We start from the raw sequence: 26,210 nt of genomic DNA on the forward strand, positions 1-26,210 counted from the left end.
GCACTACCGCGAGAACCGTCCAGTCAAAGGTAGGCTAACCAAGCTCGCAGTGGAAAGAAAAAAAAAAACTCAAACAGTCTTCATCATTGATACACTTGTACATGTAGTAACAGTAGCTGTGATCGGCGGAATTATGTTGAATGGACTCATAACTAAAGGGCTGTCTCGGCCGCGCGGCGGTTAAAGCTGGACTCAAACCGGCGCATGCCCGCACAATCCTTCCACCACACGAACAAATCTAATAGCCTAAACGAGCAGTTATCAAAATATCCATCGTTGCGAAGTGTCTATCTCAAGTAAATGCACTCGGTTATGCTTCACAGTAAGTCTAACTGAACCAGTTAAAAAGCAACCTTTTTTATCATGAATGTTTACTTTGCCCCTTTTATGAAATCGACAGTAATAATACGGAGCAATGAAATATTGGCGCTGACTTTCATCAGACAATATATTCGATGCAAACATATCTAAATAAATAAATAAAATAAGGATGCTAGACCACAATAAGCTATTTTGGATAATTGAAGCATGGATATTAAAGATATTATATCATTAGTAAAGAAGCGTTTTAAAGGTAAACCCCTGTTCAAAGTATTTATTATAAAGCACAAATTTAGGAAGTATTGCAAATGTTTTTTGATTTGTTTTGTTGACTTTTGCAGCCTGTTTGAACTTTAAAGTTCATATTATATCACTACTTAATTTTTTATACAGTACCTGCAGGCCTTTTTAAATAAAATAAAAATATGTAATAATCAAATATAAATCAAATGGTGTAAAATTAGATAATAATACAGTATTAATTAATAAATTCATAATAATAATAACAATAATAACAACAACAACAACGATTATATATATATATATATATATATATATATATATATATATATATATATATATATATATATATATATATATATATGTATATATACACACACACACACACTTGTGAGGTAAAAAAAAATTAGAAAGAGGACCCTTGAATTTGCTATAGCCCCAGGGCCCAATGTGTTCTTAATCCGGTCCTGCACATCACCTCTGTCCGCAGAGTTGGTGTTAAGCCACAGTAAAATAGGATGTTCCTTGGCTGTGGTGGCAATGCTTCTAATGTAGAAATTTCTTCATTACAGATAGCCACCGCTGTTTCAGTAACTGAAGAGGTCTCTGGTGCACAGAACTGCACAATAGGTGGTTGGCGTTGACGAGCAGTACTACACACGGTGTGTTTGGCACCCCTCATATGGGACTCCAGGGCTGTAACACCCATTGTCGCTAACTTAAAAGATTTCAGGCACCAACAGCAGTTAGGCATCGCGGTCATTTCCCGGCACAGGCGTAATTCGGATTCCTTGGTCACAGTGGATTAAACCGACACATTCTCATTTTAGCCAACAAACCAAGCTAGCGACTATCTTGTTCTGTTCCTCACTTGCCTAGTAACCATAATAATGGGTGTGCATGCTTTTTATGCTTTCTGCTATGACATGAAGCGCGAGATGCATTTAACGTTACGCTGCATGAATTTTTAATTAGCCTACATTGGTAACAGTTAAATTTGTTATGGTATGTACTTTATCATAGGAAAGGCAAAAATAAATGAATAAAATAAGACCTTTGTAACAAAATCCAAGACTTTGTATACCAAATTAAGGCCTTAATTTGAGATGATCAAATTTAAGACTTTTTCAATGCTTTTAAGACACTGCGGGTACTCTGAATACAAAGACACAACTTGTGTGATATACCAAGATCATTTAATAAGTCTTTTGCAGGAATATTAATTTCATTTCACAATTCTATAAGAATTATAAGAAATTGTCTTTCAGACCCAACACTTGCAGAATTTTTGTTTTGACGACTTGCAAAACCCACTGTGTGGACACTTCTGCGTTAAAGGCCGTCATACAGGTTTTACAATGCATGAGTGCTGCGTATTTTTTCGACGTGCATGTTAACAACCGGGATTCCTCTTCTGTCTTCAGATGTGCTGCTGATGTTTCTCAGTCCCACCATTGCAAATCCTTCTTTCTAAGTATTTTGAATGTGCATTTGCATAATTGAAATAAAAGAATGTCCAAGACAAAGCTAATAAGTTTCTTATGTGGATATGTACACAAGCTGTGGACTTGCAACAGGGGGCCACCTGAAATCTTGCCTAGGCTGCCAAATTGGATAGGGCTGGGCCTGCGCACACACATACACACACACACACACGCACGCACACACACACACACACACACACACACACACACACACACACACACACACGTCATATGTCACATATGAGACATTACTGCTGTCACATCACATCAGCAGATCCATTTCAGAAAAGCTTGAGCAGATAAATAAGGGTTTACAAACCCCTGTCAAACTGTTTAAAGCACAGACTAAAGAGAAGCTGAATCATTATCAGATATTCCAACACAATCTCACGGCAATTCGTAACTTTTTCATTTAGTGGCTAATTCGTATGAATTCGTACAATCTAATTCGTACAATTTAGTACGATTTGCTTATCCCCCAATGACGGTTGGGTTTAGTGGTGGGGTTAGGTGCCACGCCTCCTTTTTCAAATCGTACCATTTCGTACGACTGAACTCGTCCGAATTAGCCACTAAACTGGCAAAACGTAAAATACTTACGTTTTCTCGTGAGATCAGGCTGGATATTCTGCATTTGCACACACACATGAGGCCTGTTACCCAATTTAAACCAATTTTACAGCTTAAAACATACTCACGATTGTATAATGTTTCCAGTTTATAACGTGGGTCATCTTTCAGATCAGAGAGCAGCTTCTCTGTTGATTTTGATAGTTTATTCTCAGACAGACTCAAGAATGTCAGGTGTTCAGGGTTTGATCTCAGAGCTGAAGCCAAAGCAGAACAACCTTTATCTGTGAGACCACAATTAAACAACCTGTAGAGAACAACGACACACTCTTCACTCTCACATCACATCAGTTTAACACAGAATTAATTATTAAAGTACAAACTAAAAGAACAAATCAACATGTTTGATAACATTTTAAATGGTTGCAAAATCTCACCTTACATGTTGAAAAACTGGATTTCTCAAATAGGTATAACATTGGAAATGTTTTAGAAATGTTTTTAAATTTGCAAAGTATTAAAATGTCAATGAATTCAAATATTTAGGTATCATGTTTGACTCGAACCTTAATTTTAAAACTCATACTAAAAATCCTGCAACCATACTGAGGCTCAATCCAAGAAATGTTATACATATTAGATAGTCTCTGACTTATGAGGCCTCTGGTATGTATTTAAATAGTATGATTGTTCCACATTTGTTGTACTGTATAACGAGCTGGCCTCAGGCATTAACTTGTAACATAATTGGAATCATTATACAAGAGAGCACTTAAAATTTATGATAAAAGGCCTTGGTTGTACCATCACTGTAATATCTATGTGCTGCAATTTAAGAAAAAACATGAAATTACAAAAAAGACAAGCAAATTAGGAAAAGATCTTCATCAGTTCAACTTTAAATCCTTACAATGCAACACATTAATAAAACGCACTGCATTTTCACACAACACAAACAGAACGGAACACGATGGAAATGTTTCAAGGGGACTCAAAAATGTGACGGACGGTGTTGTGCTGTGAGTAGTTTCAGTGAAGTGGTAGAGATCTTTAAAAGGTCAGTTTATTTGCTTGTTTATTTTAATATCCCGATTCCCGTGTCTTTACTATTTAAACATCGCTAACGGCATGTTCTATGGTAAGAGTGGAATGTATTGTCCATAGACGTAGAACGTCTTTTGGTCAATCTTCTTTTATTTATAAATCCACAAATGTATGGAGTTCTTACCCAACAGAAATAATCACATGTACACATTACAAGATACTTTCACGCCTGACTAGGAGGTGTTTTTTTTTTTCTTTCAAATCATATTTATACACACTGAGTGAGATGTTTTTGACTTGTCAGTGTTTTAGTTTAAATGTGATTTTGCCTATATGTTTTAAACCGACCTTATAATTAATCAATTATTATTGTTTTAATGTTTACCTGTCAAGGGACTGCAGGTGGAAAATAGCAATCTTGCTACAACCTGGCACAATGCATCTTTTCTTTTTGAGGTTAATGTTATTTTGTGCATGTCCCTGTTAAATAAATACATTTATTCATTCATTCAGCCAACACTAAAGCCCACCACCATCAGGGCTTTATGGCAGAGTGGCCTGAAGGAAGCCTCTTCATCACCTGTCCAATACAGGTCCAACAGTGAAGGAGGGGGTGGCAGCATCCTGTTGTTGGGGTGTTTTTTAGCTGCAAGGACGACTGATTGCAATCAAGGGAAATGTGAATGCAGTCAAGTACACCTTCCAACAAAGCAATTAAGCTTAACAACTAGACAATTTAAGCAAACAGCTAAAATAATGGAGAGGCTTAACAACAACTATGTGGCTGTTCTTCAATGGCACAGAGTCCTGACTTAAACCCAACTGAGCATCTCTGGAGACACCTAAAATTGGCTGTCCACCAACGTTTACGGTCCAACCAGACAGAACTGGAGAGGATCTGCAAGGAGGAATGGCAGAGGATCCCCAAATCTAGGTTTGAAAAGCTTGTTGCATCTTTCCCAAAAAGACTCATGGCTGCATTAGATCTAAAGGGTGCTTCTACTAAACATTTAGCAAAGGATCTGAATGCTTAAAATATTTTAGTGATATTTCAGTTTTTTTGTTTTTTTACAAATCTGCAAAAATCGTAACAATTCTGTGTTTTTATGGGGTGCCGTGTGTACATTAAGAAAAAAACTTTACATGAACTTACATGATTTTATCAAATGGCTGTAATATAACAAAAAGCGAAAACATTAAGGCTGTCTGAATACTTTACATACCCCTGTCTTTTTAAATAAATAAATAATCTAATAAGAAAAGTTATGTGATTGAGAAGGAAGTGCGTTTTCTTTGTGTTTTTGTTTATGTATCATTTGTTGTGGCTCTCTTCTCTCTTTAACATTCTTATAAAATATTCAAATAATTTTAAATGAACCTTATTTGCACACATCCATACAAAGCATGAACATAATTATTACACTCTAAACTATCAATTAAACACAGGAAAATGGGTGGAACACACTTATGTGATTAAAATGAAATGAAATTGTCCGCACTGATGATTTTTCAAACTTATACTGAAAACCCATACAAGAGAGCTCTACATAGTGTTTATTGTGTGAGAGTCAAATATGATCTTACCACAGTTTCTCTAGTTTACAGCGAGGATCCTCCAGTACAGCAGAGAGAAGAGTCACTGAATCTCCTAAATTATTCCAGGACAGATCCAGGACTTTCATGTGTTCAGGGTTTGATCTCAGAGCTAAAGCCAAAGCAGCACAACCTTCATCTGTGAGACCACAATCTCTCAACCTGTAGAGAACAATGACACACTCTTCACTCTCTCACAACACATCAGTTTAGCATGTATGAATCACAGATCAAACGCCACACAGAAATCCGTCCTGGACCAGCCGAGACTCAAACCTCAAACCTTCTTCAGTGGAGTGAAAGTGCTTACCACTGACATAGCAGACCTTGTCTTGATGCAGTTCCACAATTGTTATTTGTTCTTCTTGTTTTTTTTTTTTGTTTTTTTTTTGTAGATAACTGACCAACAAAAATGCATTAAATTGAAGAAATAAATTATACCAAACTAAATTTGTTTTCAAAAAAGAGAATCTTTCCAACAAAAATTGGCTACAAGTGTAGCCTAGCTTTATTTTTGTTTGCCTGTCTACTACACAGCTGTGTGGTTGGATGATTAGTTTCACTCCATGAAAATAAGAATTTAATTAACGCTCAACAGTAATCATTGTATCACAAACCTCTGTCAAATATTTGCTATACTTCTAATAGAAGTCATTATTTTAAAAATTATGCCGTGAGCTAGGGCTGGATGATTTTTTGGATTTTGTTTTTATTAATTCGAACTTACGTTTTGACGACAATTTAGTTTTGGATTAAATCAAGAAATCGCGATTTAAAAAAAAATATTGATCCATTATAATGGCACCAATGCGCTTTGGTTCACTCTGTATGAAGCAGGTCACACATCAGAAGCGCCGCTCGGCGACGCACCGAACAGCACCATAGATTTTAGGTTCTAAACAGGTTCTATACACACAACGGCGCTGCCCAGCCACGATTCAGGACGCAGTTCATATTTCAGCCACGCCACAGAGCGCCATCTGATTAGTTTCATGTTAAATATTATGTGAACGTGCGCGTATGGTTTGTGATAGTTTAAACGGTCATGTGCGCGCCGTGTCGCGGCGCTTCTGGTGTGCGACCTGCTTGACTGTCTGTTAAAGCATGTGCAAAGCGCATGAAATGATCGGTATTTAAATCGGTTTTTATTTATTAATCGGGGGGAGAAGAAAAATAGAATAAAAATATTATTTTATATTAGACACACATCTGGTGGTTGTATTTGCTCCTGCTAAATGTCCACAACTTCACGCATTGGGTTCAATTAGGCTTTACAGTTTCCATGTTCAGTCCTTTTCTTCCACTGTACCTTTTTAAGAAAAAGGCAGCAGCATTACAACCTGTCATTCAATCTGAAGACAAAGCTGACAGCCAATCTTTCCTAGGCTCAGCAAAACTTGCAAAAAAATACCTCTGTATTTCTGCAAGTCCAATATTTACACATATATTTTTTTTATTTAAATCTTCTGCAATGCTATTTAACTCGTGAATTTGTTTTACATTTATTTACACCTTGTTGACCAATTTATGCGACCAATTTATGCATGGCATGGCCATTAAAAATACAATGTTCCTTAACCAGATGGGTTTTTTTTTAAGTTACTTATAAAGAGAATGTTACTTCAGTCATGTTGTTGTAATGTTTTAAGCTGACTAGTTACACACACACAAAAAAATCTAAATCGTGAATCGGTCAAACTTTATAAAAAGCCTAGATTTTTTTTTCCATATCGCCCAGCCCTACCTTGAGCATCTGACTTTTCCTCTGTTTTTGGATGCTTTCACCTTTTCACGAGTGAGGAAGTGTTTTCATTTATAAAACTGCCTGCAAAGAGATATCAGGTTTGCTGAAAGTCTGGTTATTTTACCGGTGACGAAAGACAAGTGGTATTACAGATTTCAAAGGAAACATCTTATTAAAGAGGAAAGACCTTGACAAAAACAGATTTTATCAATGTCTTAACATAGAATGCCCTTAAATAATGCAGCTCATCTCTCATTCTCGCGCTGTAGATGCTCTGTTTAACTGTTTTCTCTCTAGTGACGTGTTCAGTTTTTCCAGTCCGTCATGTAAATGGCGCGGCACAACTGACTGCTAAAGGGAATGGGAGATGAGACTCTGATTGGTTTGTTCTCAAATCATACTTATAACTAATTAAGAGAATAAGCTCAACCCTGTTAGACCATGCACCAGGGCGCAAAGTGGATTTTTCCATCCTTAAAATAGCCAAAGTGAATTCAGACGCACCCTTAATGCTTTGCGCCCTGTTCTTTAGACTTTGCGCATGGATCATCAAAATAGAGCCCCATGTGTTTATTAAGATTGTGTAGTCTGTCATATCTAGTCTGTTTTATTACAGAAGCTTTAAACAGATGCACATACGGTGACTGCAGTGATGTTCAGCTCTAATGAGGCCCCTTTAGCATAATACTTTTTTTTTTAATATAGTGTTCCATTACACAAAATGACTTTCATTTTTATATTTATAGTCTGTATATAAAATGAATGCTTAGCTTAGATCACAGTGATCATTACACATTGCATCGGCTTCTTCTTCAGAAGGCTCTTAAGTTAGGCTCTGTTCTTTGACTGAAGGGCTGCATTTTAGTCATAGAATTTAGTCATTAAACAATGATAGTAAACAAGCAATTGTTCCTTCTTTTAACAAACTTATTAGATTTTTATAAAGAAAAAAAAAAAGATTTTCTTTGGGTGGGGATGCTTACGTTTGGACTCTAAATTGTACGTCATAAAACAGACACAAATCGCATTATTAAGGATAACTAGTAAATGATCATTAATTTAAATGATGATCGATCAGGATTTTGTAGAAAATGACATCCCTAAAACCAACTTTTATACAGTTTCATAAGGTTTCATTTAAAATAAATAAGTAAAATGTTCTGTGATTTTCACAAAAATATGAATCAGAATGGAAAACGTTTTCAAAACAGATAACAATCAAAATAATATATTTCTATTTAAAACATAAAAACTTAATCCCAAACTAAGAAGGTATTTTTTATTATACAAAATTTATATGTGAAATTAAGTGATAACGTTACATGTTACATCAACTTTACATATATAAATATATATATATATATATATATATATATATATATATATATATATATATATATATATATATATATATATATATATATATAATATGATCTTACCACAGTTTCTCCAGTTTACAGCGAGGATTCTCCAGTACAGCAGAGAGAAGAGTCACTGAATCTCCTAGATTATTATCTGACAGATTCAGATCTCTCAGGTGTTCAGGGTTTGATCTCAGAGCTGAAGTCAAAGCAGCACAACCTTCATCTGTAAAACCACAATTATACAACCTGTAGAGAACAATGACACACTCGTCACTCTCTCACATCACATCAGTTTAACACTGAATCAGTCATTAAACATAAAGTAGAAACTAAAAGCACAAATTAACATGTTTGATGGATAATTGGACTGAGATGGACTTTATTCACTGCAGATAATAGGATTCGTATGTACTTGTGTCTGTGCAATGAATATACTGTAGTAACTTCAATGGTTCACGCTTAGCTGATAATAAAGCAGATTTGACATGCTGTTTGGGGAGAGAGTCCTGAGAATATCCTTGTGCCCGGGACTGTCATGTTAGAAAAGCGAGAGGGGTGTTTAAGCCCAGGTAGGTTTCAAGAACTCCCCTGCTTGTAAGTGTGCTAAGAAGTGTCTGGCTAAGAGTTGTTTTAACAGTACTATTAAAGAATCTGGGCGTCACAGTGGCTTAGTGAGTAGCACGATCACCTGACAGCAAGAAGGTTGCTGATTCAAGCCTCAGCTGGGCCAGTTGGCATTTCTGTGTGGAGTTTGCATGTTCTCCTCGTATTTGCGTGTGTTTCCTCTGGGTGTTCCAGTTTCCCCCACAAGTCAATACATGCGCTATAGGTGAATTGGGTTAACTGTCTGTAGTGTATGTGTGTGAATGGTTGTGTATGGATGTTTCCCAAAGATAGGTTGCAGCTGGAAGGGCATCCACAGCGTAAAACATTTACTGGTTAAGTTGGTGGTTCATCCCGCTGTGGCGACCCCAGATTAATAAAAGGACTAAGCCGAAAAGAAAATAACTGAATTATAGAATCCATTAAAGTCAAATGCATTACATTTTTTTACCAAAAAATATCTAGAAAAAAAGTGAACAGATAATAATTAAAATAAAATATAATAATATATTAACTTTTAAAACATTAAACTGTCTTTCAGACTGGTAATGTATGTATTATTGATTTGTTTGTGAGAGCTATTTTTTATTTACATTATTTAATTCTATGTGATATTAACACACTTTACTTTATATTAATCTACTTTATATTGAGTTTCATGTGTGAAAGTCAAATATGACCTTACCACAGTTTCTCCAGTTTACAGTGAGGATCCTCCAGTACAGCAGAGAGAAGAGTCACTGAATCTCCTAGATTATTCCAGGACAGATCCAGTTCTCTCAGGTGTTCAGGGTTTGATCTCAGAGCTGAAGCCAAAGCAGCACAACCTTCATCTGTGAGACCACAATCATACAACCTGTAGAGAACAACGACACACTCTTCACTCTCTCACATCACAGTTTGAGACACACCAAGCCAGTGGCGTTGCGAGGGGGGGGGGTGGCTTTGGGGGCTTAAGCCCCTGATGTATTGTCAAAAGCCCAATCTTTTGCAATATGTTGCGCTTAAATAAAAATATGGTGTATAACATTTATTTTGTTATCTAAGTACCGAAAATTACCGCATCACGCACATTCCACCTAACGCAGTCTTTGTGTCGGGTCAGCTGTTCAGCAGTACCTGTATCTACCGGCAGATGGGAGTGGCACTGTTGTCACATATGATGTTTAAAAAAATTCCGCCACTGCACACTTATTCATTATTTTGTAGAGCTGAAGCTGATGAGGTAATAAGTAATTAATTTGTTTCCACAGTATTAAACGTGTGTAGTTTTGGTGAAATAAAATAACTGTAATCAATAAAATTTGCATCATATCAATGCATACATGCGAATTAGTCAGAAAAACGTAAATTGTTCTAGCTTTCTAGATATGACATAGATATCTAGGCATATTTATCTAGATATGATATAGCCAGTCACATCTGTTTGTTGTAATAGTTAAATCACAGTGAGTTCATGCATCTAGCATTTTATTGTATAGCTACATTCTACTGTAACATGCTATGTCAATTAGCAGGGGATTGTAAATCGACTTTCTTATGAAAATACCTGAGATGGCTGGAAGAAGACATACAGTTAAAGTTTGATTAGCCCCAGTTGAATTATTGGCCCCCTGTTTATTTTTTCCCTAATTTCTGTTTAATGGCGAGAAGATTTTTTCAACACATTTCTAAACATAATAGTTTTAATAACTCATCTCTAATTACTGATTTATTATGACAGTAAATAACATTTGACATTTATTATTTACTTATGACAGTAAAAAATATTTGACTAGACATTTTTCAAGACACTTCTATACAGCTTAAAGTGGCATTTAAAGGCTTTAAAGGCAGGTTAGGGTTATTTGGCAAATTATTGTATAATGATGGTTTGTTCTGTAGACTATCAGAAAAAAATGTAGCTTAAAGGGGCTAATAATTTTGACCCTAAAAGGGTTTTTTAAAAATGTAAAATTGCTTTTATTCTAGCTGAAATAAAAGAAATAAGAATTTCTTCAAAAGAAAAAATATTATCAGACATACAGGGGAAATTTCCTTGCTCTGTTAAACATCATTTGGGAAATATTTAAAAAACAAAATAAAATTCAAAGGGGAATAATCATTCTGACTTCAACTGTATAAACATTTATTATCACAGTCATGTAAACGATCAGTTAAAGCCTTTTTATGTTTATTCAGATCTTATTTTCATTCAACTACAGCAATAGCTGATGCCTTCATCCATATTAAGGATTTCCTGGAATGTTTTACTACTTTTGTGAGGCATATATGGATTTTCTGCTCAATGAATGAATGAAACGGGCATTACTTGCATTTAAAGTGCTACAATGCCCAAATCACCTTATTTTGAGGAAAACTGAAAAAAAAAATCTCCCTCTAGAGAAATTTGAAGTAAACACATTTCTAGCATATGAATCTTTATTTTTATTTTTTTGTACTATTTTTGATCAGCTGTTGATCAGTTATTAAAATGGAATCAGTATTTAAGCAGAGCTGCAGAGACAGAAAGACTATGGTTAATTACCCTTCCTCAAAGCAGCTTTCCTTTGTTCTTTATTTTGGCTTTACCCACTCATATAACTCACTAGATTTTAATTCATTTTGTTTCCACCAATGAAGGCTTCAATTCACAGTTCTAGTTTAAGTCATCATTTAATTAATTATACATTTGTTTTACTTGGAATAATTTACCTGAATAATGTAACTTATTTGGTATCGGGTAACCTCATAATAAACAGTAAATATTCATTCATTCATTCATTTTCTTGTCGGCTCAGTCCCTTTATTAATCTGGGGTCGCCAAAGCGGAATGAACCGCCAACTTATCCAGCAAGTTTTTATGCACACACACACTCATACACTACGGACAATTTAGCCTACCCAATTCACCTGTACCGCATGTCTTTGGACTGTGGGGGAAACTGGAGCACCCAGAGGAAACCCACGCAAAGGCAGGGAGAACATGCAAACTCCACACAGAAATGCCAATTGAGCCGAGGTTCGAACCAGCAACCCAGCAACCTTCTTGCTGTGAGGCGACAGCACTACCTACTGCACCACTGCCTCGCCCAAACAGTAAATAAAACTTGGCAAACAAAATGAAGAAAAGACTAAAATTCATAATAACTAACTGATTATTTTAAATTTCCATGCAGTGCAGCTCGTAATCACTGTAAAGCTTCTGACGCACATAAATCATTAGAAACAGCAGATGAGTATTGTGAGTTTAATGTTCACTACGTCAGAATTTATTCACCAAATGATTATCCATCAACCAGGGCTTAATTTGTGCCTCAATTTACTGATACCCATCTTCACCCGCCCTCCTCCCTCTGCTGTTCAATTTCACGACTCACCAACCCTCCTAACTTACGTCAGCAACACCACTCCGCTATCCACCCCCATCCTCCCCCAATTTTCTCTATCTGAATTTGGCACTTCAATTACTTGTTTCTGGTGATACTTCAAAATCTGCATTTAAACAGGGATGAAAATAGAGCTGGTAATACTTACTGAACTGATCTGAATTCTCTAACCACAGGCAGCAGCCTCCTAAAAACGAGCAGTTTTTCAGTTTTATCGTTTCCAGCAACAAATTCAATAATATCAAACTCCTCCAGCTTCTTCTCTGATGTCAACAACACAAAAACTACAGCTGACCACTGAGATGAGGAGAGTTTGGCTCCCTTTATTCCTCCATATTTCAGGTACTGCTGTATTTCCTTCACTAGTGAATGATCACCCAGTTCATTCAGACAGTGAAACAGATTGATGGATTTCTCTATAGAGTTGATGGTCCTGATCTTCATCTTGATGTACTCGACTGTTTTATTATTCTTGATTGACCTGCTTCTCAGTTTCATTAGTGCTTGAAGGAGAATCTGATGAGACTCCACTGACAGACCAAGAAGAAACCGCAGGAAAAGATCCAGATGTCCATTTTTGCTCTGTAGAGCCTCATTTACAGCTCGCTGATGCAGTTCAGATAATGAAGCTGGTTTTATTTTTAATTTTAATTTTGTTTTGGCCAACACACTCTGTTTGGCGGCAGGGTTAAACTCATTTCTGTTTTTTTTTATACAGGAGAGGTGCACATATAGAGCCGCTAGATGTTCCTGAATGCTCAGATGAACAAAGCTGAAGACTTTCCCCTGATACAAGCCAAACTCCTCTCTGAAGATCTGAGTGCACAATCCTGAGTAAACTGAAGCTTCTGCCACATCAATGCCACACTCTCTCAGGTCTTCCTCATAGAAGATTATATTGCCTTTCATGAGCTGCTGAAAAGCCACTTTCCCCAGTTTGAGGATCATATCTTTATCTGTCAGCTTCTCCTCATAGTCCTTCTGATGTTTGATGTTGGTCTGCAGGATCAGGAAGTGTGTGTACATCTGAGTGAGAGTCTTGGGAATCTCTGCAGTCTCTGTTTCACTCAACATCTTCTCCAGAACAGTGGCTGAGATCCAGCAGAACACTGGGATGTGGCACATGATGTAGAGGCTCCTGGAGGACTTCAGGTGTGAGATGATTGTATTGGCCAGCCTCTGATCACTGATTCTCTTGCTGAAGTATTCCTCCTTCTGAGGGTCATTGAAGCCTCGTACCTCTGTCACTCGATGGACACACTCAGAGGGGACGAGATCTGCTGCTGCTGGTCTGGAGGTGATCCAGATGAGAGCAGAGGGAAGCAGATTCCCCACAATCAGGTTTGTCAGCAGCACATCCACTGATGATGTTTTGGACACATCCCTCAGAGTCTTGTTCCTTTTGAAATTTAAAGGAAGACGACACTCGTCCAGACCATCAAAGATGAACAGCACTTTATATTTGTCACTGGATATTTCCATTTCTTTAGTTTGAGGGAAATAGAGCTGAAGAAGATCTGACAGACTGAGTGTTTTGTCCTTCATCAGATTGATCTCTCTGAAAGGAAGTGGAAATATGAGCTGGACGTCCTGATTCTCCTTCTCTTCAGCCCAGTCCAGGATGAACTTCTGCACAGAGACTGTTTTTCCGATGCCAGCGACTCCCTTCGTCAGCACAGTTCTGATGGCTTTGTCTTGTCCAGGTAAAGGTGTAAAGATGTCTCTGCATTTGATCGCTGTGTCCTCTGTTGTTGATCTCCTGGATTGTGTCTCAATCTGTCTCACCTCATGCTCATGACTGATCTCTCCACTCTCACTCTCTGTGATGTAGAGCTCTGTGTAGATCTCATTCAGAAATGCTGGGTTTTCCTGTGCCGCTGTTCCCTCATACAGACACTCAAACTTCTTCAGCAGATTTGATCTAAATGTGTTGAGGGCTTTATGGCTGTAAAATATAAAAATCCATTATTACAGTTAATAATCTAAATGCCTTTTCTGTATCATCATCATCATCATCATCATGTAACCTTCACATAATTGTTTTACCTGAGATCAGTCTCTGTGTCTCCACTCTTAACATCTAACGGCTGATCCACAGATTCATCATCACTCCTCATGGAGACACAGCCGGACTCTGATTCGGTGCTTTTCTGATGAACTGAACTAAAACATACAGAAATTAAAGTTAATTCTTACAATATCATATTCCACAATTTACTGCACATATTAATATATCAGTAAAAATCCTTACACTATGAACAATTTATGCTCATTAAAGTTACAATGTTAATAGAGAAATTGTGTCGTCCCTCGATCTGTATGAGCAACACTATATTTATATAGACATTTTAGAAAAAATAAAAAACAACTACCCCAATAGTTAACAAACATTTTTCATATTGTGCATTATTCTGATACACAAAATACCACACTCCAATTAAATTTTATATTGCACACCTAGGATCAACCCCTGTAAGACCTGGGGTGGGGGCTCGTATGCGAGCGCCTGGTGGCTGGGTTTTTTTCCCACGGAGAAAGAAGTGACGTGAGAACATCCTCATGCAGGCCCACCACCTACAGGGGGAGCTGTAAGGGGCCAGTGCATTGTGGAATGGGTGGTAGTCAAAGGTTAGGACCACGACAATGCCCATGTCGGTAATGACAGTGATACCCTAAGAGGCGTGATTGAGAGGAACGGTCTCCCTGATCTGAATCCGAGTGGTGTTCTGTTATTGGACTTTTGTGCTAATCAAAGTTTGTCCAAAACAAACACCATGTTTGAGTGTCAGTGCACATGGCACCAGGACACCCAAGGGCGGAGGTCAATGATTGACTTTGTGGTTGTATTATCTGATCTCCGAACATATGTCTTGGACACCTGGGTAAAGAGAGGGGTAGAGCTGTCAACTGATCATCATCTGGTATGAAGTTGGATCCGCTGGCAGGGCGTAATGCTGGACAGACCTGGCAGGCCCAATTGTATTGTAAGGGTCCTCAAGTGAGGGGGATTTTCAACTTTCATCTTTGGAAGAGCTCTGACCAGACCCCGAGGGAGGCTGGGGAAATTGAGACCAAGTGGTCCATGTTCTCCGATTCCATTGTTGACGTGGCTGTGAGGACCTGTGGCCGTAAGGTCTGTGGTGCCTGTTGCAGTGGCAATCCACGTACCCACTGGTGGACAACGGAAGAAAGGGATGCTGTCAAGCTGAAGGTGCCCTACAGGGCTTGGTTGGCTTGCAGGACTCCCCAGGCAGCTAATGGGTACCGACAGTCCGGTGAGTTGTGGAATCTAAAACTTTGATCATGGAGGATTTTGGGAGGACCATGGAGGAAGACTATTAGTTGGCACTAAAGAGATTCTGGCACACAGTCCGGTGCCTTAGGAGGGGAAAGCAGCTCCACATTGACACTGTTTACAGCAGAGGTGTGGAGCTGTTGACCTCAACTGGGGATGTAGTTGGACGGTGAAACAAATACTTTGAGGAGCTCCTCAACCCCACCGACATGTCTTTCATTGAGGAAGCAGAGACTGGGGATGCAGGGGTGGACTCACTTTTCACACAAGCTGAGGCCACTAAGATAGTTTGCAAGCTCTGCAGTGGCAAAGAAGCTGGGATGGATGAGATTCACCCAATGTATCCTAGGTCTCTGGATATTGTGGGGTTGTCTTGGCTGACATGTCTCTACAATATAGCATGAAGTTTGGTAACAGTACCTCTGGGTTGGGCAACTGGGGTGGTGGTTCACATTTTTAAGAAGGAGGACCAAAGGGTGTGCTCCAAATATAGGGGGATCACACTCCTCATCCTCCCTGAGGAAAGTATATGCCAGGATATTGAAGAGGAGGATCCAGCCAATTGTTAAACCTCGGATTAAGGAGGAACAATGCGGTTTTCGTCCAGGCCATGGTATACTGGACCAGCTCTATACCCTTACCAAGGTGCTCGAGGGTTCATGGGAGTATGCCCAATCAGTCCACATGTTTTGTGTACTTGGAGAAGGCATTCGATCATGTCCTTCATGGCATTCTGTGGAGGGTGCTCTGGGAGTATGGGGTCAGAGGCGCTCTGTTAAGGGCCGTCTCGTCCCTGTATGAATAGAGTGGAAGTTTGGTTCGCACTGCCAGCAATAAGTCAGATTTGTTTCCAGTGCATGTTGTACTCCAGCAGGGTTGCCCTTTCTCACCAATTCTGTTCATAATTTTTATGGACAGATTTTCAAAACGCAGCCTTGGGCTGGAGGGGGTCCAGTTTCGGGACCACAGGATCTTATCTCTGTTATTCGCAGACAATGTTGTTCTGTTGGCTTCATCGAATATGGACCTTTAGCATGTTCTGGGGCAGTTTGCTGCCGAGTGTGATGCAGCTGGGATGAGAATCAGCACCTCGAAGTATGAGGCCATGGTGATCCACGAAAAAATGTGGTTTGTCATCGCCAGGTTATAGGAAAGTACTTACCATGTAGAGAAGTTTAAGTATCTTGGGGTTTTGTTCTAGAGCGTGGGAAGGATGGAGCGTGAAATTGACAGGCGGATCAGTGCAGCAGCAGTAGTAATGCAGTCAATGCACCGATTCAATGTGGTAAAGAAAGAGCTGAGCAGAAAGGCAAAGCTCTGGATTCACCGGTCAATCTACGTTCCTACTCTCACCTATGGTCATGAACATTGAAACATGACCGAAAGGACAAGATCTTGGATACAAGCAGCCAAAATGAGTTTCCTTCACAGGGTAGCAGAGTGCACGCTTATAGACAGGGTGAGGAGCTCTGAGTAGAGCTCGGAGTAGAGGTGCTGCTTCTCCACATTGAAAGAATCAGCTGAGGTGGCTCAGGCATCTGGATGCCTCCTGGCTTTAGGGGAAATTCAGAACATGCTGGAGGGACTTTGACTGGGGAGAGGGAAGTCTGGGGTTCTATCCTAAGACTGCTGCCCCCGCGACCCGGCCCCAGAAAAGCAAGTGAAAATGAATGAATGATTGAATGAATAAATGAACCTGAGATCAGGCGGTGTCTCTTCATTCTTAAAGTACAATGGAGGATTCATAGAGCCATCACTCCTCATAGACACACAGCTGGGCTCTGGATTTGATCTCTTCTGATGGACTAAACTATAACAAAGAGAGATGGTTTAAGTTTTAAATTAGTCAGGTTTAATTAATATTTATGCATAAAAACAAGTTAATCAACTTTTTAGCATTTTAGCAATTAAATAGGTACATAGAACAAAACACAAAAAGCTTTTTATTGATGTGTCTGAGTATGAAAGAATTTCATAAAAGTTATAAATAAGTATAAATGTAAGTTAAATATAAATGTATTACCTGAGATCAATCGGTGTATCTTCACTCTTAAAATCATATGGATGACCCATAGACTGGTCACTCCTTATAGACACACAGCTGGGCTCTGGATCTAAGCTCTTCTGATGAACTGAACTATAACAGAAAATACCAGACCAATTTAAAATAATTACTTTAATATTTAAATATAGTTTTAAAAAGTTTTGAATATAGTACTTTTTAATCAAAGGTACACTGTAAAGAATCAAATAAAATTTTTTAATTGGAAAATAATTATTTTATATATATATATATATATATATATATATATATATATGTAAATTTTTTTTTTGGGGGGGGGGGTCACCTTTAATGGACAGGATAGTAGAGATTATTGACAGGAAAGCATGGGAAGCAGAGAAAGGGGAGGCATCGGCATAGGGCCGCGAGGGGAGAATTAAACTCAGGTCGCTGTGAGCAACAGAGTGCATTTGTCGACGCACTAACCACTACACTACTGGTGCCGACAACTAGAAATGAATTTTAACATTAACTTTACAGCAGTTTGCTTTCCTCCATTACTTGTGTAATTAAACTCAAAGTACCTGCATCCTGGAGAAACATTTTCATGTCTGGATATTTGTGTGTCGTCCATTATGAAACAGGATCTGATCTGCGCCACTGATTGGACTGAAAAGACAAAGAAACAACGATTTAGCTGTACGAGTACCGAGTGTCAATGAGCAGAAAATAAACCAGGTTAAAATGATTTTAAATTTTACAAACATATCAAGTAATCATGCCTAAATATAATCCAGAGGACTAACACAACCTACAGAGCAAACTGCATTTCCTGCAGAATATCAAACTCCACTCTTGACGAGAGCATGCTAACTCAACCATTATTCAGGTTCATTAAGGTTTATGTTAAACACTTTGATAAACGCAACATATAAAACACATTTGAGTAATATTTGGGTCATTCTACAGAAACGTGCATTTTATCTGTCCTTATGTGTGTAAGAATTGAAATATTATGTCTTTGACAATTCAAAACATGAGCTGAAGACAGGGCCAATGGACTCCACAACCCACCAGGGGGGAATGCGTGAAAAACCAGTTCCTGCTGCATTTGCATCTGACTATGCTGAAACTCAGCTTCATCCCCCCAACTCACACATATGGTCATTTCAATGTTTGAATGTTCTAGAATTAACCAAACTGACTTTAACCATCATGTTTGATATCATTTGAAATGTCTCAGTGCGATTGGTACAATGGTCTCATTCTCTCAGAAATAGACATAATCAGAACAATAAATATATAACTTCAGGCATCTTTTGAACCACTGTGAGGGGTGTGACACTAAGTCTGAATGCCTTTTTTGTTATTCACACCCCCTTCCTTGAGGGAATTCTTGGATTATTTAAGGTAAGGGTTGAGAAAAACTCAGCGCGATTCTGCCTAACCAGATCAGCCCATAACATGGCTTGTTCCATGTTATGTATATTTCAAAGTCAGAAATGCATCTTTTTCATCTTGGATTTATCTTTGATAATTTGATATTTTGTATTGATCATTTATGAATTGACTGAATGAATTGGCATAATACATTTACCTGACTAATAAATTGTTATGTTTTGAATGATTCAAACAGAGTTCGTGTTATTATCTTTAGTAGATTGTGGTAATTTCATAGCACCACAAGCCCCTGTTCAGGTTAGTAGCGGACTAGAACACGGTAGACGGAGCATTGCGGCACGCCACACGATGTCTCTAGAGCTCCGACTAACAAATTGGCATTTATTCATGTATACTTAGGCTGTAAAAGGATATCTAAGGGGATAGTCCTTCACCCGATAAACTTTTAGTACTATTTAGATAGTATAGTGATTATTCAAAGTTACTACTAGTTTAAGTACGACTGGTCTGCTTAATTCTATAGTAATGATCGTTATATGACTAAATAGCTCTGTCTGATTTAGTAGGTAGCAGACCTATGGGGACCGCATAAAAAATATCCTAATCTGAGTAAGTAGGGTTCTGCCTTTTTAGGATAGCGGTCAATCGCCACTGTTTAATGACCAAGACTGACATGCTTGTGCTTAAGAAATTGTATACTCGGCCGGTACAAGATTCAGGATGTTATAGAGATCCCAATGAACGAGAATTACATAAAATGATGAACCGAAGAGAATATTCAATCATAATCTAAATTAATGTGAACGGAAACAAAATAACCTTCTCAATGTTTTATAATTGGAGTCAGATAAAACGAGGATAAACATATTAATATTCTAAACCATCTCATACTAAAATTGGAGTCAGATATGAATTAAGTTTAATATAAATCGACATTGTGCACTGAAAAGACCGAACATGCAGTGAACCTTCATCCACCATTGGATACCGTCATTGGACCAACTGGCTGGACCCTACATGTGGAACAAAATCAATGCCAAAAGTATTGAATTAAAAATCTTGTTGAATAGCAAAAACTGAAAAAATAATACACAGAATTAACAAGTTCTTGCATTTTAATGACTTGAATTCCAGGGTTTGTATTTTTAAGTCCTCAAATTTAACATATCTGTTTATTTAAGCTGTGCTTATTTCAGCAAAAAATATTTTAAACACGTTTTTGTACTTACAAATTCATTAAATCATATTCAATTTCCAGATTTCACTTACAAAATAATCAATACCCTTTAAAAATATGATGTATAATATTCGAAGGGCAATTTTCACAGTTCATTTTATTTCAGTTCCAATATTCACTTGCATGAATTCAGTGGATCAAATTTGACTGTTAAAATTTAACATTACATCCGGGAACTGCAGGAAAAGCAATAGATTGCAGATTGAAGATCGCCCGATGCTCTTTCACCAGCAGGTGGAAATGGAATAATTTAAGACTTTTAACCCAGTAAATAAATAGGCCAGGAAAAATAAAGGCACAAAAGTAGCATTTAATATTAATATCAATGCTTTGGACATTATAAGTAATAAAAGGAGTATGAGTAAAATGAGTAAATGATGTTTTGGTCATTTCTATTTGCCCTCGGATCCAGCTACAGATGTTGTTTTGCAATCTAGCCTCCTCAGAGCACTTGTCTCCCATGCCGGTATCGCCGGCTCGTGCCCTGCTCGTACTGGTGGAGTTACATGCACATAAACTCTCTTTTGATAAATATGATGTTACACATTCTCTATCTTTATTAACTCTTTCTTATATAGACGTACAGTATTATATTGACAGCTAAAGAATATAAATGTAAGAGAAACAGAAGAGTATATAATATAATAATACAAAATAGATAAACATAATTGCCAGGGCTAAAAACAATTAAAAACAAAGATATGCAGCCTAGCAGCCAAGTACAGAGGGTGCATTACTTTGAGGTCAAAAACAGATTTTCTACCACTCAAAATACAATAATGTATTCATACCAGTCAAATATATGACGCAATCAATCAATCAATCAATCAATCAATCAATAAATAATGAAAGTAGTTGGCCCCCAAAGTAATATCACTGGAGTTACTGTGTAACATAAGTCTGTTATTATGGAATAGAAATCACTGTGGTCACATAACTCAGGGTTTCTGCAGGTGAAATTTACGATTTTTTAACACATTTTAAGACCACTATGGACGAAATTTTAGACTCACAAAGGGCTAAAGGTTAATGAATTTTTCAAATGGCCCAGATGGACAAGATTTTTATTTGTCTTATCAAAAAAATATATGATATTTTAAAGGGCACCTATGGTAAAAAATCTACTTTTTAAGCAGTTTGGACATACATGTGTGTAAGTATAGTGTATATACTGTCGTATTGGGGTGATATAAACACACACAGTCCTTTTTTTTTTCAAATTTAACAACATAAAAACAGTAGACCAATAGGAGCGGTTTTCAGACCGACCGCAACTTTAAGTAGGAGTGCGATCCCACCGTCTATCAATATTGATTGACAGCTGCGCGCATTAAGGCTGATTTATACTTCTGCGTCAAACACCGGCGTATGCTACGGCGCTGACGCATAGCCCTTCGCCGTGGCCGTCGCCGTCGCCGTCGTTGTCACTGACGTGCACCTCTCAAAAAATGTAACTACACGTCGCAACAACGCGTAGCGCAAGCTTTGTGATTGGTCAGATTGGTAGCGCTGACGAGTCGGGGCGGGACCGAGAGCCGTGCGAATGGCACGAACCCAATGTAGCGATTGTTTACAAGTGTGGAGTCCCGTGAAGGAGCTCCGGATGGAAAGTTTTGTTTTGTGTTTACCTCATAGTTAAAGTTGCTGCACGTCCGCCGGTTCCTGCCTCAAAATGAGCGAGTTTGAGGCACTTGTACATCCCGGAAGTGTTCAGGAAAAGCAAAACAGCACCGAAGAAACTCGACACAGAGGAACATTTACACCTCACTGCCAACTAGCGTTTCGGAAGTGTTAATGCAGACCAACGGAGACAGCGCGCAGAAGTATAAATGCACAGCTACGCGCGTTGCATGTGCCGTGAGTTACGCCGGTCACCTGACGCAGAAGTATAAATCAGGCTTTAAGGTGTCTACATAGTAATGCATATACTCATATCGACAAGACAGAACGAGCGCAAAGCAACTGTGAATAAAAGGTCTATTCAGTTTGCTAGAATCATCAATCATCATCAAATGTGATCAACAGTGAGTTTTACAAGTTTAACATGTTTTAAAACGTGTGCATGTGTGTAATAAAGTACAGCGATTCACTTCAGATTCACTTCATCAGCACAGCCTCATGTCTCTCTCACTGTCTCTCTGTGCGTGTGTGTGTCTGCGTCTCTACGCTATATATGTGTGTGTGTCTGTCTGCGCTACTTGTCTGTGCTATGTGTGCGTGTGTGTGTCTGCCTGCATCTGTACGCTATGTACGTATGTGTGTGTGTGTGTCTGCGCTACTTGTCTGTGCTATGTGTGCGTGTGTGTGTCTGCCTGCATCTGTACGCTATGTACGTATGTGTGTGTGTGTCTGCGCTACTTGTCTGTGCTATGTGTGCGTGTGTGTCTGCCTGCATCTGTACGCTATGTACGTATGTGTGTGTGTGTCTGCGCTACTTGTCTGTGCTATGTGTGCGTGCGTGTGTGTGTCTGCCTGCATCTGTACGCTATGTACGTATGTGTGTGTGTGTCTGCGCTACTTGTCTGAGCTATGTGTGCGTGTCTGCCTGCATCCCTACGCTATGTATGTGCGTGTGTGTCTTCGCTATTTGTCGGTGCTATGTGTGTGTGTGTGTCTGCCTGCGTCTCTACGATATGTATGTGCGTGTGTGTCTTGCTACGTGTCTGTGCTATGTGTGTGTGTCTGCGCTGTGTGTGCATGAACTCATTGTTGCAACTCCACAAAAAAATGCATCAAATACTGATGGTAAAGTTCTTACTGTAGTATTTCTCACAAACGTTACGTGAGATCTGCTTCCTGAGGCAGCCGCATTAGGTCGTTTATAACTACTATTTACCAAGTACAATGAAATGTGTTAGTGTCATTTTAGGGGTAGATGTTCAAGGTGTTTGTTTGAAGATGGTGTTCATTGAGGACTGTCACACTTCCTCCACAAGTCCAAAGACGTGGTATAGGTGAATTGGGTAGGCTAAATTGTTTGTAGTGTATGTGTGTGAATGAGTGTGTATGGCTGTTTCCCAGTGATGGGTTGCAGCTGGAAGGGCATCCACTGCATAAAACATATGCTAGATAAGTTGGCGGTACATTCCACTGTGGTGACCAAAAATATTAAAGGACTGAGCCGAAAAGAAAAATTAATATGAATGAACCTTTAATATTATAATAATAAACTATTAATAAAAAATAATAATTTAGACATTTCATAGCAAAATATTTTAAATATTGTGTCAAAACAAGCAAGCTCTTCTTGTATCCGTACAATTTTTTTTTCAACATAAACTTTCTTATATAAAAAAAGTTTAAGTTTTAAAACCTATAATAACCTAAATCTATGCACAACAATCTGTCCAGGTCAGTGTCCTCAGCAGTAAATACATGGAGCACTTTTAAACACTTGTTATTGTAAGGAAAATATTTAAACCATGATGGTTTACAGAGTTAAAAACGACCTTTTTAGAAAAAAAGTTTAAGGTTTTATTGAGAGGGATTGTTTATGATTGTGTGTATACACAAACAAAGGAAAATTAAGACCTGTTAAAAAGATTTAAGACCTAAAACACAACATTTCAGTAAATTAAAAACTTTTTAAGGCGTTTGAGATTGAAGACATTTTAAGACCCTGCAGAAACTCAGCTAACTTGACCTACTTGCTATTTCCTGTGGAGAAAAGTGCACTGTAACTCCACTGTCATTTGTCATATTTATCTCATGATTTTTTATGAAGCATTTAGTTAGCATCCCTGGTGTGACCATCTTTATTTTTTGTAAAAAATAAAAAAAGCTAGAATGGTTTTAATAAATTGATTAATTTTAATTTAGTGAATATGTCATGATTGTCAACAACATGTGGTTGGATACATTTCATCAGACATTTTATAGAATGCTTTTTTCGTAATGTTTGTCACTGCTGTAACTTTTCTAATTGGTAACACTGCTGAAGAAGATCATTGTGTTTGTCACTGGTGACAATCAACACAAAAAATGTGCTGAGATATGTAGTGATTTAAAAGATATATATATATATATATATATATATATATATATATATATATATATATATATATATATATAATTTAAAAGATTGCATAATTACTCATTGATATTTTTAAAATATTTACATTTTTATAAATGTGTGGTTGCAGAAATAAACTAACATCGTGAAAAAGCACTTTTAACAAACCTGATTTAACTAAATCTCCTTATTTGTTGCAATATCATATTTTTTTCTGTAACTGACTACGTGCTGGAAAAAAAAGAAATAATATATAATATAAAACATTTAACATTGCCATAAAGGTAGGTAACGCCGGTAACCAAAATTGTATTTAAATAAATGTATAACAGTTATAAAAAAAATAGGTTGCCATTTATATTTTCATAAGGTCAAAAGGCATTTGATTAATGTGGTTTAAGTTTAAATGTTAAAAAAGGATTTTAGACATTTTAACAAACAAAAAGTGCACGTTTCAAAAAATAAAAAAAGAAGTCACAGTTTCCTGTTTCACTCACCTTCATCAACTTGTTATAAACTGTAGATCTGCGTTAAGACTAGTTGATAGAGTTATAATCCTCTGTTTTTGAAGAAGCTACACCTAAACTCCTGGTTTGCTTTTATAAAGTTGTTATGAACTATTGTGAGGTTCCATTTTGAAAACTAACGGATCGACTCGACGACACAACTTTGCTTTCACTTTGTATTTGTGACGTCGGGAGGGTGACGTCACATTAAACACAGAGGTTGAGCACAGTGAAGTAAAGTTAGGCATTCACCTTTGTTTAAGAATTAAAAACATCAAATTAATCAAACATAGTATATTGATCAGCGCTTGAAACATCCAAGGTTTCTCAAAACGTTTGAGAAAATCACAATAGTTCGCCGCTAGAGGGCGTTGAAGCTTAGGCATTTCCTGTAATCAAACACACACACAAATGGGATCAAACTCTAATCGTCGTAAAATTATACAAATACAGATTAAATGAAATATATTTGATTATAAAGAGACTGAAGTAATCTACAGATTAAATTTTACATTTTGATCATTTTGGTTGTCCCTCGCTTGACGATTTATTTGGAGGGTGGAAGCATCTAAAATATTTAAAAAAAAAAACTTTGGTGTTGAATGTAGGCCTGCCAGTCGTACTTCTAATAAATGTCCACCAGGTGGGGCCACAATCTCTTCTAAAACAGATCTTACCGTAAAAAACGTACATTTAACGTAACATTTTTAAATAATATTATAATCAGCCTGTTACCCGATATAGGATACAAGATTTGAAAAACCTACGTCGTGACTATTAACCCTTTCAAAAAAGCTTTTGGTAGAGAAAACTCTCTTTCTTTCTCTCTGTGAGTGTATGTGTGTGTCTTTATTTTTATCTCTCTCTCTCTACTCTCTACTCAGAGTATCGATTTCTTGGCGCGCAACAGAGCATCTCTTACCATAATCTTTGATGGACTTCACAATATACCAATTCAATTTATCAATTTTCTAATAAGCTAGAGTGTGACAGGTGTTTAATTCAGCATTCGGTCCTAAGAGACATTTCTTTTATTGACAAAAGTATAATTATTGTACATATTGTAGAAAGATTGGTTAAAATAGACACAAAAATGATCTTAGATCCTTATTTGAATACCATAATTTATTTCATTTTAAAATACGCTGTATATTGAGATGCGTGGAATCAACATTTGTGCATTTCACGATGAAAAAAAAAATCAATTTTAAGTTTTTCTTCATATCAAATTTTGTCCTCTTACAGATCTTAAAACTAGACAAATTGTTTAAACTTATAATGCCATGTTCCGTTAATAAAAAAAATATAAAACATTTACTCAACTTCACAAGGCTAAAAGTGCCCGTAGTTGAAGAAAAGTGCCCTTAGTTGAATTACCCATTAAACCAAAAAAATCAATGAGGAACATTGAATTAATAAAATCGGA

The 26,210-nt window shown here is 37.5% G+C and overlaps 1 protein-coding gene across 1 annotated transcript; it reads right to left on the reverse strand.

Annotated features, from left to right (window-relative positions):
* Positions 1-1,744: 1,744 nt before the first annotated feature.
* Positions 1,745-24,962, reverse strand: si:ch211-187g4.1. Its single transcript, NM_001423266.1, has 11 exons — positions 24,776-24,962; positions 18,213-18,297; positions 17,650-17,763; positions 17,323-17,436; positions 14,378-14,494; positions 12,480-14,276; positions 9,649-9,819; positions 8,436-8,606; positions 5,244-5,414; positions 2,744-2,922; positions 1,745-2,187 (listed from the first exon to the last, which is right to left on the reverse strand). Exons 2-11 carry the CDS (start codon positions 18,260-18,262, stop codon positions 2,159-2,161), a joined length of 2,913 nt encoding a protein of 970 aa, NP_001410195.1. The 5' UTR covers positions 18,263-18,297; positions 24,776-24,962; the 3' UTR covers positions 1,745-2,158.
* Between the last annotated feature and the right edge of the window lie 1,248 nt (positions 24,963-26,210).

Source organism: Danio rerio, chromosome 15 (assembly GCF_049306965.1).
Source record: "Danio rerio strain Tuebingen ecotype United States chromosome 15, GRCz12tu, whole genome shotgun sequence".
Lineage (NCBI taxonomy): Eukaryota > Metazoa > Chordata > Actinopteri > Cypriniformes > Danionidae > Danio > Danio rerio.